The sequence below is a fragment of the Paralichthys olivaceus genome, chromosome 3 (assembly GCF_024713975.1).
Source record: "Paralichthys olivaceus isolate ysfri-2021 chromosome 3, ASM2471397v2, whole genome shotgun sequence".
Lineage (NCBI taxonomy): Eukaryota > Metazoa > Chordata > Actinopteri > Pleuronectiformes > Paralichthyidae > Paralichthys > Paralichthys olivaceus.
Genome location: NC_091095.1, coordinates 7,479,585 through 7,494,253, shown reverse-complemented (window position 1 = coordinate 7,494,253; position 14,669 = coordinate 7,479,585). Strand labels below are relative to the sequence as shown.

At 41.0% G+C, this 14,669-nt stretch overlaps 1 protein-coding gene across 8 annotated transcripts in view; it reads right to left on the bottom strand.

Moving 5' to 3' along the window:
- The window catches only part of dennd1b (DENN/MADD domain containing 1B), a 100,805-nt gene that overhangs the window by 18,022 nt on the left and 68,114 nt on the right, over positions 1 to 14,669 (bottom strand). For 7 of the 8 annotated variants that reach the window (XM_069521760.1, XM_069521756.1, XM_069521754.1 and 4 more), the window contains 3 exons: positions 9,267 to 9,392; positions 5,904 to 6,005; positions 256 to 346 (listed from right to left, as the gene is read on the bottom strand). In XM_069521760.1, coding sequence (XP_069377861.1) covers positions 256 to 346; positions 5,904 to 6,005; positions 9,267 to 9,392 — 319 coding nt within the window. Of the gene's footprint in view, positions 1 to 247; positions 347 to 5,903; positions 6,006 to 9,266; positions 9,393 to 14,669 lie in introns of those variants that run through there. The other variant, XM_069521761.1, reaches the window with a different exon arrangement.

The following is a 14,669-nucleotide window of genomic DNA, read 5'->3' as shown; positions in this document are numbered from 1 at the left end:
TCTTTTCCTGTATTATATTTAACCATTGTACAAGTGGATGTGTGTTTGTATCAAGTTTCTTATGATTATTATCTTTTCTTACATTTAACTGGTTCACAGTTTCGACAGAATTGTCTTTTCATTTTCATAACTTTAAAGGTTTGTATGTTCATAGTTTTTAGGTATCACTGTTAAACAATAACTTCTGCCTGTTGCATGAAATATGGCAAACACGCATTATGTGACTAATTGATAGACAGGCCCGGCACTACTCACTTCCACAGAAGCCCCCCTCTGTGATCTCCTCTTCAAACACGTCGGTGAAGCCGCGGCCTGCGTTCAATTTGGCCAGCCGTCCGTCGATGAACTACGACCATAAATTACAATGTGCTTATTAAAGGAGGGAGATGGGGGGGGAGTGGACACACTTAAACAAACACATACACACAGATTCAAACACTCTAACCACAGTGGCTGTTATTAATCCTACCTGACGGAAACTACATGGCAAGATTAGGTGGGTTGCAGGTAATAGGGATTTGGTAATGTGGAGCAGATGAGGGATTAGAGCAGCAGACATGCTGCACACTGTCTGAGACATGAGGAAGTTTCATTTCCTCCCTGTGTAACGTGGAGCGTATAAAACTCCATCTCATAAATATAGACCCAACAGTCAAGACACATTTCATGAGCACAAACGCACTTAAATATGTTGTGCAAGTAAAAGCAAACATGCACACAAACACGCCTCAACACAATAAAATAGCATGAGTAGACAGTAGCATTAAAGCGTGAACAAATAAATGCAGGGGAATCTAAAATAATGATAATATCACCTACAAATACATTCAATGGCTTTTATCTTTATCATTAAAGCAAAAACTGTTTTTCCAACATGGTGTGAGTGTATATGTAGATATCTTTTACATTTTGAAGGAAAATATGAAAATTGAATGCAAAAAATTGTGTGAATGTAGATCAGACACAGAAATTGTACAGTTTTAAATCTAACCATATGACTGACAGATTGCTGTTAATTTCCTATTAAATGTTTTACAACATCAACAAACCTCTTCAACACTTAACTGACATCCTTATACTTTTGAAAGTTTCAGCTGCATTATACTGTATTGTCCTTTTTGTTTATTTCTGAAAAACTAACTCTATTATGTGCGATGCTTTTGCATTCATTCCCATATGAGTGTACTGCATAACCTCTTTTAGATAATATAACTTTCTAATATTATTATCTATTATTAATCTTTTAAACCGTAAAAGTTCCTAACAATCCATACAGGACTTTTTGTGTAGAGGTGGGAGGAAACAGCAGCTTACAGTCAGCAGTGGTGTCATTTAGATTTAATGCTGAAATGTATTTTTGACTGATGACTGCATTAATTAACAATCACCACCTCCTACATTTCAAATGCTTATATATGTAAAAACAGCAACAGATTTTTCACAGTAGCAATTCTACACCCACCTATGCAAGTGTGTCCAAAGTGTAACACAACAGTGTTGCAGTGGGTGCGTGTCCACAGGGACAGCCTGCTAACTAGTGACCGACACCACCGCCCGCTCCTCTGGTCAGAGGATCTGGAAGCTCATCATTAGATCATTTTAATGAGAGGTGAGACTGCAGGTTCCGGACACTGCTCCGCTACTTGGAGAGCCCAATTAGTGCAGATAATCAACCCAAATCATCACCTCCTCGCCCCCTCCCCCATCTCCCTGCACACACCACAGGCACATTACCTGCCGCACTGTGGGCCTTAATTAGACATTACTCAACAATGGCAGACTGTGATCACCGCACACAGACGCTCACACGCACACACACACCCAAGCACTCGCTCATGTACACAAACACAACTTGGTGAAAAACAAGGAGCTCATTTTCTTTGTTTTGAGAGTTACCAAAAATTAGAAGAAAAAAACAAGCTCTCAAAGAAACAGAAGCTAATTTCAGGATGAGTCTCAGTCAGGACAAACTTCACTGTGTGAAGAAAAAGTCACTTCATGACATTTACATTTTTTTTAATCTTACCAAAGAAACTCGGGTCAAACAGAAGCATAAGGAGTGCTACTGGTGCTTGACATGCCGAGATAGATGTCAATCAATCTAATAAAATCATTCTCTATATCACCCCCAATATAAAGATCCAAATAAGCAACTCAGGCTGTGCTCACTGGCTCTAATATGCAGCTTTCTACCACAAATTATGTGCAGCAGGAGCTTTTTTGGGGCCAGTCTGCAGCAGCCATTTGTGGTATTACATCTTTATCCATTACTCTTATTGTTTTTATAACATCTACTCACCAGCTTATTGTAACTCCTGCAATATGGAGTCACATAGACTGTAAAGTGGAGGGAGCCACCACATAATAAGATTTTTTTTTAAATCAAATTCTTTGGTTTTGCACCTTTTGGCTCATTCACATTCATTTATACACAGAACAACGGATGGTTATTGATTGACTGTCTCTCCAAAGGCTCCTGGCAGAACATTATCAGACCTCCTGCAGACTCAATGAACAACTGTGTGGCTCAGTAAGAGTTCATTGAATCAGTCTCTGCTAGCACAGTACACACAGAAGTGATGCATGAGTGCATGTGTGCTTGTGAGTGTGTAGGGGCTGAGGATGGTTGATAGGAAGCAGGTTAATGTAGACAGGTTTTCCTCTGCAGTCTTGAGGACGATCTCTCTCACTTGTTTTGTTTTGAACAGAGAAGAGCTGGTATACCGAGCAGAGAGGAAAACTGGGAGCAAAAGTGTGTTAAAGGGTGAAACTGTGACATAATGAGTGGTGTGTCTGAATGTTTTCACTTCAGGGATGGCTCAGTGTCTATATTTCAGAGTGGCACATGATTAAAATTACCTTTTTTCCTGATCTGGTTAAATCTATGCGGATTAAAAAAATGAAAATCTGAAGTCGAATTTGATTATTTGTGGCTGATCATGATGCCAAAGAGCTGCTCTACAGGGAAATAAAACAAAACACACTGAATAAAGTATCTCAAGAACTAACAATTTCCTGCTCAGACGGTAACACCTCAAACTCAGGCAACACCTCCACATTACACGTGTGCACTTCAGTTTGTGTGAAATCTACAGTATCACGTGGTGTAACGATCACAAAAATGTGGATTGAATTTAATTCAGGTTTGACATAAAAGTGACATTTAAAAATCCCAAAAGCCATTGTGTAATTGAATAAATGATACATATCATTAAATAATAATGGATTGAAAAAACTGTTTAAAGTCCAGTAACGATGATTGCCTGACTGGAGCAACACAACCTGTTTGTTTACACCAAAGCTAAAGAATCACAGAAAGAAAACAGAAAAACTAATTAGCAGAAATAATGAACTAGTTTTAAAAAGTTTGAAGTTTTTAAACATGCTACTGTTGGTTAATCCCTGTTTTTATTGTAATATTTATGATGCAACATTTGTGCATTCACATTTTTTTTTTCTATAAATAAAAATCCATCCTTGTATTATTCCCTGTTACTGGGGGATCAGTTAGACAGCTGCTGTACTTATATGCTTATAAATAATGTGAAATATACTGACAGTGAAGAAAATATATATTTATATAATATATAAAATACAAGTCTGTATAAAAACAATCAATAGCAAAACCTGGATAAGAACAGAAAACAAATCCAGTCCCACAGCATGTGCTTATGTATATACAATGGATGTGTGCATGTGTGTGGCCAGGCACGTTGAGTATTATTTGTGTGTTTGCGAACGGGTATGGGTCATGGCCAGAGCAGAGCTCGGGCGGACCACTGGCCTCCCTCACTTTAGTCAAAAGAGGAGTGGAGGAGATAAGCTCACCCGTCCCCCGAGCTGGAGAGGAGGAGGTGGAGGAGATAAGGGCCTGTTTCCCAATGCTACCGCTGAGGTAGGAGCCAGCCGGGAGGATACTTTGAACTGATGCTCGCTATCTGCTCTGCCTGGGAAAATTATAGATGGGCAGAGTGTCCAGAAAAACAAAAGGCTGATTGAGGGCCGCTGTGCAGAAACTCTCAGGGGTAAATCACACTACTATCATGGGTCAGAGAGCACAAAGAAAAATTCAAGGGGTGAGAGGAAATTTTCTTTGGAGCCAGAGGTGTCTCTCCTCTCAGCTCAGGCTCAGCTAAGTTTAGTTTTGCTGAAGGGATTTGGGGCGAAAAACATATTAAGTATACATGAGTGATTTTAGGGGAAACTCGTGTAACCAAGCATGAATAAAGGATAGTTGCTCGCTCACACACACACACACACACTCACACACACACTCACACACACACACACACACACACACACACACACACACACACACACACACACACACACACACACACACACACACACACACCATACCTAACCTTACCCTGACCTAAAACGTGACTTCACTTTAAAATTTAATGATTTATGTTATTTTTTTCCCCTTAAGGAAGAAGTCCCCATAATATCAGTGAGTTAACAGATTTAGTTCCCACAGCAGGGGCAGTATGAGTGACACCTACACACTCCCATCCTTTCTAATGTTGTGAGGACACTCACTGACAAAATACTCTTACTCTGACTTAAACCTGTTTCTTTCACCATAACACTAAAACCAAGTCTTATCCCTGGAGAAGCCTGTCAAAGTCGTGACAACTGGCTAAAATGTCCTCGCAACCGTACAAAAACACACTTGCACACGTCACTCTACATATACTGCACATTAGTAGATTACTTTCTGATGACTGTTCATTTTTTGCCTGACTTGATATGGTTTTGTACAGTAAAAGTATTTCTAACATGCCTGACTTATCACGGTTGTGTTTGTACATTCAGTAAAAATTGAGCAAACAGAGACACATTAAGAGGAGTGTGGAGAGATAACCACAGTAAACAGTTTCTCGGGGTCAATAACCGTCTATAATCCCGGTCCCCTCCCCATCCATCCCACCCCAACCCCCACCCCCCTCTCTCTCGTCTCCATTTTTCCTGACTCTGAACTACTGAACTGTCAAGATACTAAATGCTAACTTTACCCAGTTGACAGGTTGCTGAGCACATGAGGTGCTGAGAGACATTTTTTACCTATAAAACTGAAGATTTTTTTTTACCCTGCTAAATAAAAATCTGCTCAAAAAATAAACAGCTTGAAAATAAACTGACATTGATGGGGAAAGGACAGAGTAGCCTGCCATACAAGCACTGCTTTTCTATCAGTCATCTTTCTCCATTTGTGCTCGGCTGAAGCTTACAGGGACAGAGCTGTGCATCCGTGTCAATGCTGTATACATATATGTGACAGCAGTCTATAGTATATAACTGGAATAAGAAAATTAGGTCCTGTTTTTACATGGTCAAAGTCAAATATATAACCACGATTTCCACATTCTCATTGTTCATACTAATTTTACTCGTTCCAGAGTACTGAGTACACCCTCCCACTAACATCTGTCTTTTTCTCTGCACTGGGAATGTATACTATCTGCAAATGACTCTGCAGCAGACAGAGGTTTAAATCTGCACCAGCTCCAATCGGCAGTGATGGAAACATGACAACCAGGCCAACACCCAAATCTCGTCCTTTTCTTTGTTTTGGCAGTCTGGACACTGGCACAACGTTATGACACTTAATGAAATTCGGGACATTGGCGCATAAAAAAACATGAATGTATAGATCTCTTTGGGAACAAAGAGCAATAGCAAATCTCTCCCACTGTCCTTCTCAGTTTCTGGCGCATTTTTGACGTTGAACATGATGTTGGAAAAAAACAAATAAACCCAGATGCAAACTGTTCTACTGAGAGTGGGAAAGGAGACAATCGCTGTTACCTGCATTAAAAAAACAGCTAAATAAACCTGCTAATTTGGCTTAAAAGAGGTTTGTAACTCACACACACACACATATACACAGATGTTTGTACCTGTTTGAAGAGCTGCAGGTTGACAGCCATGGACAGGAAGTTCCTCATGGTGCTCGAGCGGTGGTTCACAAAGCTCTCCTCACAGAAAGTGATAGGCTCCCCCTGAGGAGTCCAGGGAGACGTTATTGGCAAAAATGAAAACACACAATTATTTCTAATTCATTTTGGCTCACAGTTCTTTGTATCAATCTGTTTTTTCGCCATGTTTACTTAGTTGAGAAACGAGCCGCAGGAAGGAAGGCAGATGCTTTTGGTGTCTTGAAAGGCAGGGGGTCTCAACTGAGCGCTGTGGTTTATAATGTAATTCACAGCACTAAGACACTCACATCGTGTCTGCTTTCATTATGCACTTTCTCACACAGAACTATTTCAACTGATTTCTTCATTAGTGAGCTTAAGTGAGCCTGAAATGGAAAATGAGTGTAAAAGAGAGACAGGAAGGAAAGAGGAAGGAAGGAGGAGGAGGGAGAGTAAAAAAAAGTCCCTTATAAAATAACATGTTCCCTTGGCAGCGCGCACACGATCTCCCCCAGACCAGAAGACAGTGTCCCAGTAAACTCCCCTGTACTCACACATTATCACATTATTACTATTTCTTACATCATGTCTGTTGGCCTGTGAGCTATAGACACGGAGGATGACAACAGAACCACTGCAGGCCAATCACACTCAGCCCCACGGTCATCTCCAATCCATGTTTTCTCATAATTAACATAATTCTCACATATTTCAATGATGCTCCAAATTCTTCTGGTGTAAAACAATGTGCTTTGTCTGTTCCAGGCTATGAACACAGCGTGGCACATAAAAACAACTTAACGACACTGGAGACTAACCCCATTTTAAAGGGATGATACCAGTGGCCCAAATTACATCACAGAGACACTGCTCCACTTACATCACAAAAAGTTTTTTAAGGCGTATTAAAGCCAAGTTTAAAGTAGCCTCAGCTGTAGCCTAATCAGCTTTGTCTTCACATGGCTACAGCCTCCGACCACGCTGCAGCTACAAAAAGAAAAAGTGTTCAGAGACTAAAAAACCATCTAAAAACTTTCCAAGTTAACTTGAATAAGAGTGTGTCTGTGTACAAATCATTGTCCAGCAAAATCCTGTGGTACATACATGTCAATCACAACTGCTACGAGACACCAACATTCATTTAAATTTTTTATATTTACACCAGAGCAGCCAGCACAACAAAGACAATGAAAAAACCCACCGTCTTAATTGTATTTAGTCAATAAAGTTAAATTAAAACAATACTGAGAGCAAGAAACTGGGGCTGGTACTGTAACTGCATTAGGAGAGAAAGCCACACACACACTCACTCCTTGTACTTGTAATGTTTTAACTCGTCTTACATGTAAGGGTTTAGTGATCTGCATAAAGAAGAGTTATTTTAAATTCTGATAAATGACCGTTATTTGTCAACTTCCTCTGGGGCTGCTGGGAGAACTTTGAGTCTAAACTTATTTTAAAATCCAGCCCGACCACCCTCCTGCAGAGTTTTGACACTTAGTTGGAAGATATGAAACGGTACATGCCAACTTGAGTAGAACTTTGGCAAATTCTGCCACGAATAGGTACCGAGCGCACAGCCATGAAATATAGACACCCACCTGACTTTCATCAATGGTGGTGAAAACTAATTTGAATTGCTATTTCAGGTTCTTGTGCCAGACATGTGTGCTGCTCCGAGCTGGTGAGAAGCACCTGGGGGAGCATCGACGCGAGATGAAACAGATGACCTAAGAAAAGCCGTTCTAATCAGCTGATTGCTTTTCAACTTGTTATCATTTTCCAGTATTGTTTCATTTACAACTCAGCAAGACTCCCACCAAGCATCCACACCCCTCCTTCTGTCGAGGCATATGGGCCTGTGAACCACAGTGCTCCGCTCGGCTCTGTCGAGGATGATCTTTTCCTCGGCTCAGAACAACAACTAGTGAAGTGATGTTCCACAAATATCAGAACACAGGGAGCATCAGCATCTTCATGAATGCAGATGTGCATGTTAATGTGCGTGCATGTATGTAAACTCCAAGGCTTTTATACAGATACCATCTAAGAGAAAACGCGGTGTGAGCGAACTGAGAATTAAATGCGTGTTGTGCTCACACACAAATATACACACACACACACACACACACACACACACACACACACACACACACACACACACACACACACATACACAGAGTGGTTGTGTCAGAGGGGAGGCAGCTTGTTCGTATACTGTCTGTATAAAGAAAAAAGAGACAGCATCAATAATGTAGCATCTTGACTCCGGTAGTCCACAAAGTCCAATTAATCTCAAAGCCAAAGGAACAAAGGCCTCGCTATTTGACAAACAGGACATGCTGTAGTTTGCTTTGCTCTGACTCACACTTGATAAGCAGAAAAGATATAGAAAAGAAATGTTAGGAGGGCTTAGTAAAGGAGAGTAAAACACCAAAGGTGGCTAAAAGGGATCTTCAAAGGGAACGTCCTGACTCTTTTCAGTTCCTCTGACATTTCACTGCCTCAGACAGGCCCACCTTAGCTCTGCGCTCTGACTGAAAACACACCTTTTACCTTCAGTCAAAACTGCCCCGCTCCAACCGGAAGACGGTGAAATTTAAATCGGTTCACACAAACTGAGATCACAACTACGCACTACATACTCTGGAGAGTAAATATTCATGTCTGCAAATGTTTCCTCTTTTGGATAAAGATTCAGTCTGCGGCCTTTATCCTTAATATCTATAGTCTCATTATTCAAATGCGATTCAAAGAAGTTAAAGCTTTGTTGAAAAAAGTTTGAATCCGTTTGTCTGCTGCTTATTGATTATCCAGAGATGCATTATTTTTGTTGCATATTTAACATGACAAAGTTGCAGTGCTTGAAGCACAATAAACAAATCATTTCATTTTAGTTATATTTGCATGTTCTTGGAAATCACAGACACGGATACTAAGTAAAAAGATATTTGGGGAACATAGAGCCACTGCATGGGGGGATGGATGACACCAAGTTGCATTAATATGATGGGAAAACCTACTTATACCTCAGTACGATGATTGTTATTGATTGGTTTAAAAAATGTGTGGCTGGGGGCTTTAAACATACTGTGGCTTCTGAAGGGGGACATGCCAGAAAACATTTGAGAGCCACTACATGAGACAAGAGTGAGAAGATGGTTTTCCTTTTTTTATTTGGATGAACAAACTGTTGGAATAAGGTTAGATTAAACACTGTGCCTCAATATTGGTCCTATGGTAAATCAGTGCATATTTCAAGATTCATTCAAGTGTATATTGGCCCACAGATGAAATGGTGATGCAATCAATATCCCTGCAGAAATTATGACAGTAAATCCTTACTGGTTTATATCTGAGGGCGTCTCGGTAGCATCCGAACAGAGCGGCCTGCCCTCTCAGGAAGGCCCTCGCCACACCACTTCCTGTTGCCGTCGACTGCTTCTTCAGCTTGCTCTTCAGAGAGGACACCTGGTGGAAACAGAATGTGGGAGAGGGAGAGGGAGAGATTGGCGGGGTAGGGGGTGGGAGGGGTGGAGAGGTAAAAGTTGAATTATCACCTCTGAAATTGGTGGAGGAAACAGCTAGCCCATTCTGGGTGTGAAGTATCACATTTGCAGGTCATCTTAAAAAAGGAAAGAAAAGAACGGGAAAATGTTCAGCCTTTCCTCCGAGCTTATCTGTTGTGCTGCTGCGAGCACCTGCTGCTTTGCTAATTGAGCAGAGGATCGGGGGGGATGGCGAGAAGGAGGGGACAACAGAGAGGAAATGGAAACTCACATCCTCACTCTTCATTCTTCACCCTCTCTCTCCGCACTGCCACCCCCGCTTTGCCAGCCATCACCTTCTCTTGCTTTTTTTTTCTGCTTCTCCCTCCATTTCTGACTCCCCTCCTCTTTCTTTCTCTTGTTTTCCCCTCCCCTGTTGGCTCTCCCGGACTCCCTCTAGAAAAGGACTCTTGACATAAAATGTCTTTAATTATTTTCCTCTCTCCTGGCTCCGTCTCCAGGACTCCAGGCGAGAGTGGAGAAGCAGCAGGCCCGAGCTTGTTTCAGGATGACAAAAGATTCACCCCGGCCACCGGGCCCTGGGGAGTCTGGGAAGGAAGTTGTCAAGAGGCTCTCCTCACCTGCTCAGCAGTAGTCTGACTGTGCAGTGGCAGAGCGAGGAGGAGGCAGAGATAGCGAGGGACTGCCACTCTCTGTGTGGGCTGTGCCAGCTTTGCACAAAGCATGACTGGGTTGCAAAGGAGGTCTATATTACTGAATGCAGTGGGGAGTGGGCTGTTGTAGCGGTTGCATGGAATTGAATCATGATTTTAAAAGAAAACCGATAAGTTAATAGAACTTTCAACCTTTACTAGTGAAAAACAGAATAACTGTGTTCCTCCCTGAATAACATTGCATTGCTTTGTTATAAAAGCAAAAAAGCTAAAAAAATATATATATATAAATATATATATATATATATATATATATATATATATATAAAATCAATGCTTAATCTACATAGAATTCAGATGAATGATTCTTACAGAACTGTGCAGCTCTTCACCACAACAGTGCAGATCCAGTGAGGATGTTCTGTGTGTTTTTATGTTATAAAACTTACTGCCCATGCAGAGGAGATAAAGTGAAATTAAAATTTTGGGTTAGTAGTTTGCCTAAAAGATTTAACAGTGTGCTGCATATTTCACCAGCTCATTCCATCACCTCCTTATACAGTAAAACATTAAGCAGAGTGTGATCAGTGTATGTGGCAGATATGCATCTCCTATTACTGACTGATTTGTTCACTGCTTTAAAACAACATGAAACATTTATTTAATTTATTAATAATCCTAGTTTGAATGCTGTTATTACTAGTATCAGTATATATAGGCAGAAAGACAATCTGGGGTTAAATCTACCACTAAAAGGCTCCAGTTGCTCTGCAATGCGATACGTTTTTGATCTGGTCATTTTCAAAGAGAGGTGGCCAAATATATCATGCTGTGAAGCTGCGGCGTTAGAAGGATATCACGGACTGAGTGACTGTAATTAGCCTATCTGGAAAACTTGAGGGAGGAGAAGCAAAGTGTTAGCACAGCTCGAACAGAGGACAGGCAGAAATAAACCGGGAGGCGTAGAGAGAAAGAAAGTGAGATGGAGAGAGTGGCAGTCTTAAACTGGGACAAAGACAAAATGAACAGCGTCGATTCCTCTCCCCTGGGCTTTCTCACTCTCCACAACGTCCCTGTGGTGCCATTGCAAATGCTCCCAGGCATCAAATAGAAAGTTTATCACGGTTAAATTAACAAGTGTCATCTCCATATTCACTCATTGTGCTAAATGCTTTTATGTTTATGTAAAGCCCTTTCTGGAATTAATATTTCATGTTTGTGTGCATTTTCACATATTTTTTTCATCCTTGCAAATCATTAAACTGTCTTTTTCTGGGGGGGAGAATCAAAGCGAACACAATGTCAGTCTAAGAGGAGGAGGCATACCCCAAAGACTGTCAGAGGAGATGGGATAGTGGAGTTTACTCTGCACACAGAGTTCTGTACTGCTGCTTTGAACGGGTGAGAGCACTGCAGTGGCAGACACTTTTTAATGAGGTGGGTACACAATCACTCCCTTTGCTTCCCGTGTTTGAGAAAAATGGGTGATAAAGTTTGAAGTTCCATGAGTAAAATTAATCATGATGTAAAATTATTTACTCCCATTTGGTGATCAATTCATTTATCACATATAACAAATATGGTAGCGGTGAATGACAAAATACCAGAACAGCATTTTTGTAAAGCGACCGCCCTCAAATAGACACAAAAAATAAATGTATGGTTAGTAATTGCCTACACCACAATCATCAAGTATGCCTCCACGGTAATAGCCCTGTCAAACTAATTAACTTCTACAGTTTGAGTGAAGCTAACGAGATGCGTACAGGCATCAGAGGAAGGCCAAGCTCTACAGGTGATAACCCTATTTGGCAGTGACATTTTTAGTGTAAAGTCACAGTGGCGGTGATGAGATCAAAAGCAGAAAGTCCCCCATTGGGTCCAATTAGAACTATAGCATTGTACAGGGAAGGATGGGGGGGGGGGCAAGAGGAGAGAGAGGAGTGTGTGGTTGTGGGAGAGGGAAAAAAAAAACTGTTGAGTTATGATATTCATAATCTATGCAGAGAGGCCTTTCCAGTACAGGTCTTCTCCCCATAGCTGTGATCTTTTCAATTTACATCAAGGGAAGATGGTCGGGGATGAAAGCAGGGCATCCAAGGCGCACAGCCCACAGAGGGCAGACATGGGGCCTCATTAAGGCCCAGCCCAGCCAGCCCAAAACAGGGTTTGAAGTGCGTCACATAAAGAGCATGGGTTCAAAGGTCAGACACGGAACAGATCTCCATTTAACTCTCCAGCTGGAGATGGTAATTAGCAGGTGCAACGATGATCCCTGCCTGACTGTAAGGGATGATACCACTGTAGGTGACACCAGGCATCTGTGTGAATGTGTGTGTGTGTGCTTGTTGTACGCACAGACACACACACAGTGACTTGATGCATCAATATTATCTATTTCAAGCATCCATCAGCGATAACCGCTCATACCACTCACTACTAATACTCAGGTACTACATGTAGTATGTAATACATTTATTCTAGAGCAAGCTTTTACAGAAAAACAAAGGGTCTACAACTGCTGCTACTCTATTATGAAACTCAACCTGATGAAATGATCCTGGTTTTATCATTAAGGTCCTGAATGAAGAAATAATATTTCAATTCAAGTGACTATATAAACAGACATGGTCGACATAGTCTGCTGTTAATTAACATAATACAAATCATAGGCCAAAAAAAAAAAAAACCCAGAAAAGATAGCAATCAAAACATGCCAAGTGTAGGAGCTGGGCTGATAATATTAAGCAAATTAAAAAAAAAAGAAAGAAAGAAAGAAAGAAAGAGAAAAGTTACACACACAAGTATATATTTAGAATTTTATATTAAATTTTCACTGGAGCATAAAAAACTCCTCCCAAATAACGACCCTGACACTTGTCTGTTGTTTAAAAAAATAAATAAATAAATGAAAAAGTTGGGTTTTTCTTCTCACAAAAAAAGAATGTTTTGTTTAAGATTCTGTCCAGGGAAAGAAAGCCATGGGGACGCAATTAAAGAACTACAAAGAAAAAAAATAGTTATGAAAATCTCCCACTTTCTTTTGATGTGCTGCAGTCTGAACTGTACACACACACACACACACACACACACACACACACACACACACACAAAATCGAACAAAGACACACAAGGAAAACCACTGGCATATATTCTAACACATGCACATTTACACGTAAACAATGAGCATGTGACTCAGAATCTAGAAATTTCATCCATTCGTTCAATTTAAAATTTTGTATTTTATGATTTTTTTTTTTCAGTCTTACAATAGAACTGCAAAATGACGGGGATATTACTAAATTTGATGAGGTGGAGTTAACTACAATCTCCTATAAGCAGCCACATATGATAAAAGTCTGAGGTTGGATGGTAAAAATAACGTCAGTGAATATTAAATTAGTAAAGTGTTGTGATAAAATATATTATGTAAAAATCGAGAAAGACTAGAATAGATAGACTATTACTAAGGCGAGTCGTACAATATTGTATGCAACACAATACATTAGTCAGGCGAAATGAAAAGGAGTGGGAAAGCAAAGGGGAGGAAAAGTCTCTGTGTGTGTATTTTAATAGGGCTATCCCATTGCCATGAGATTCTCCCCGGTGTGAGGTTACTTTGTCAAGCTGACCTCTTATAGCAGCTGAGCGGCTGAGTTTTGCATACATAATTAACTACAGCTAAATGTCATCTCTCACTTCAATAACTTACGCAGTGGGTGATGCTGCTCTCCCTTTTTGACTTTTAATCCGGAGCGAACCGCCGGCAGAACGACTATGTGAAAATGAAGTGCAGCTTTTAAACTCCACATGAGTAAACGAACGGCTGCTAACACCGCGGTGTAGGTGTGTGCACAGTTCAGCGCCATTTAAAACCAATCGTAACCCGTCAACGATTCAAATGACGACGGCCTTTGCAGTTGGTAAAGCACAGAGTCGACACGGCAACAAAATCAGATGCTTTGCTTGTTATACGTTGCAGCAGCGAGACCGGTTCTGGTAATGTACAGTATGTAACTGAGGTGGAGCAACAGCATTCCCACCACTGAGCTACCATGGAGTTAGTGCAGTGTGTGAGGGGCTTTACAGTAGATGGCTCCGCTATACTAAGAAGACACCAGTGAAATGAGACACACTCGGCTGTATCTAAACTCAAAATGGGGGAATCTGGCTGAGAAACTCAAAAATCTGTGAGTAGCAAAAGTTTACTCCTGAGCTAGATCTGAGTGTCATTGATGAACATTCCTGGCCGATAAAAGTGTGGGTGTCTGTGCGCGTGTCTGTGCATCTGCGTGTGTGAGTGTTGCTGCTGTCGGCTGTGCTCGCTTGTAGATGATGATGTAGATGTTGTTTTCTGGGAGCGTCGGAAAATGAACACCAAATTAAAGCTGCAATGTTTGATTAAGTGTGCCAGGTGATCTCAGGAGAGGAGCGCAGACACAACCTCAACCCCCTCATTCATTTGTAAACCTCCAAATGCAGGCTTGAAATACAGGAAGTAGGAGTGTGTGCTGTAAATTTCCCCCTTGATTGGGAATACAAATGATCAAATGTGTGAGGGCTTGGAATGCATGGGTACACGGTGT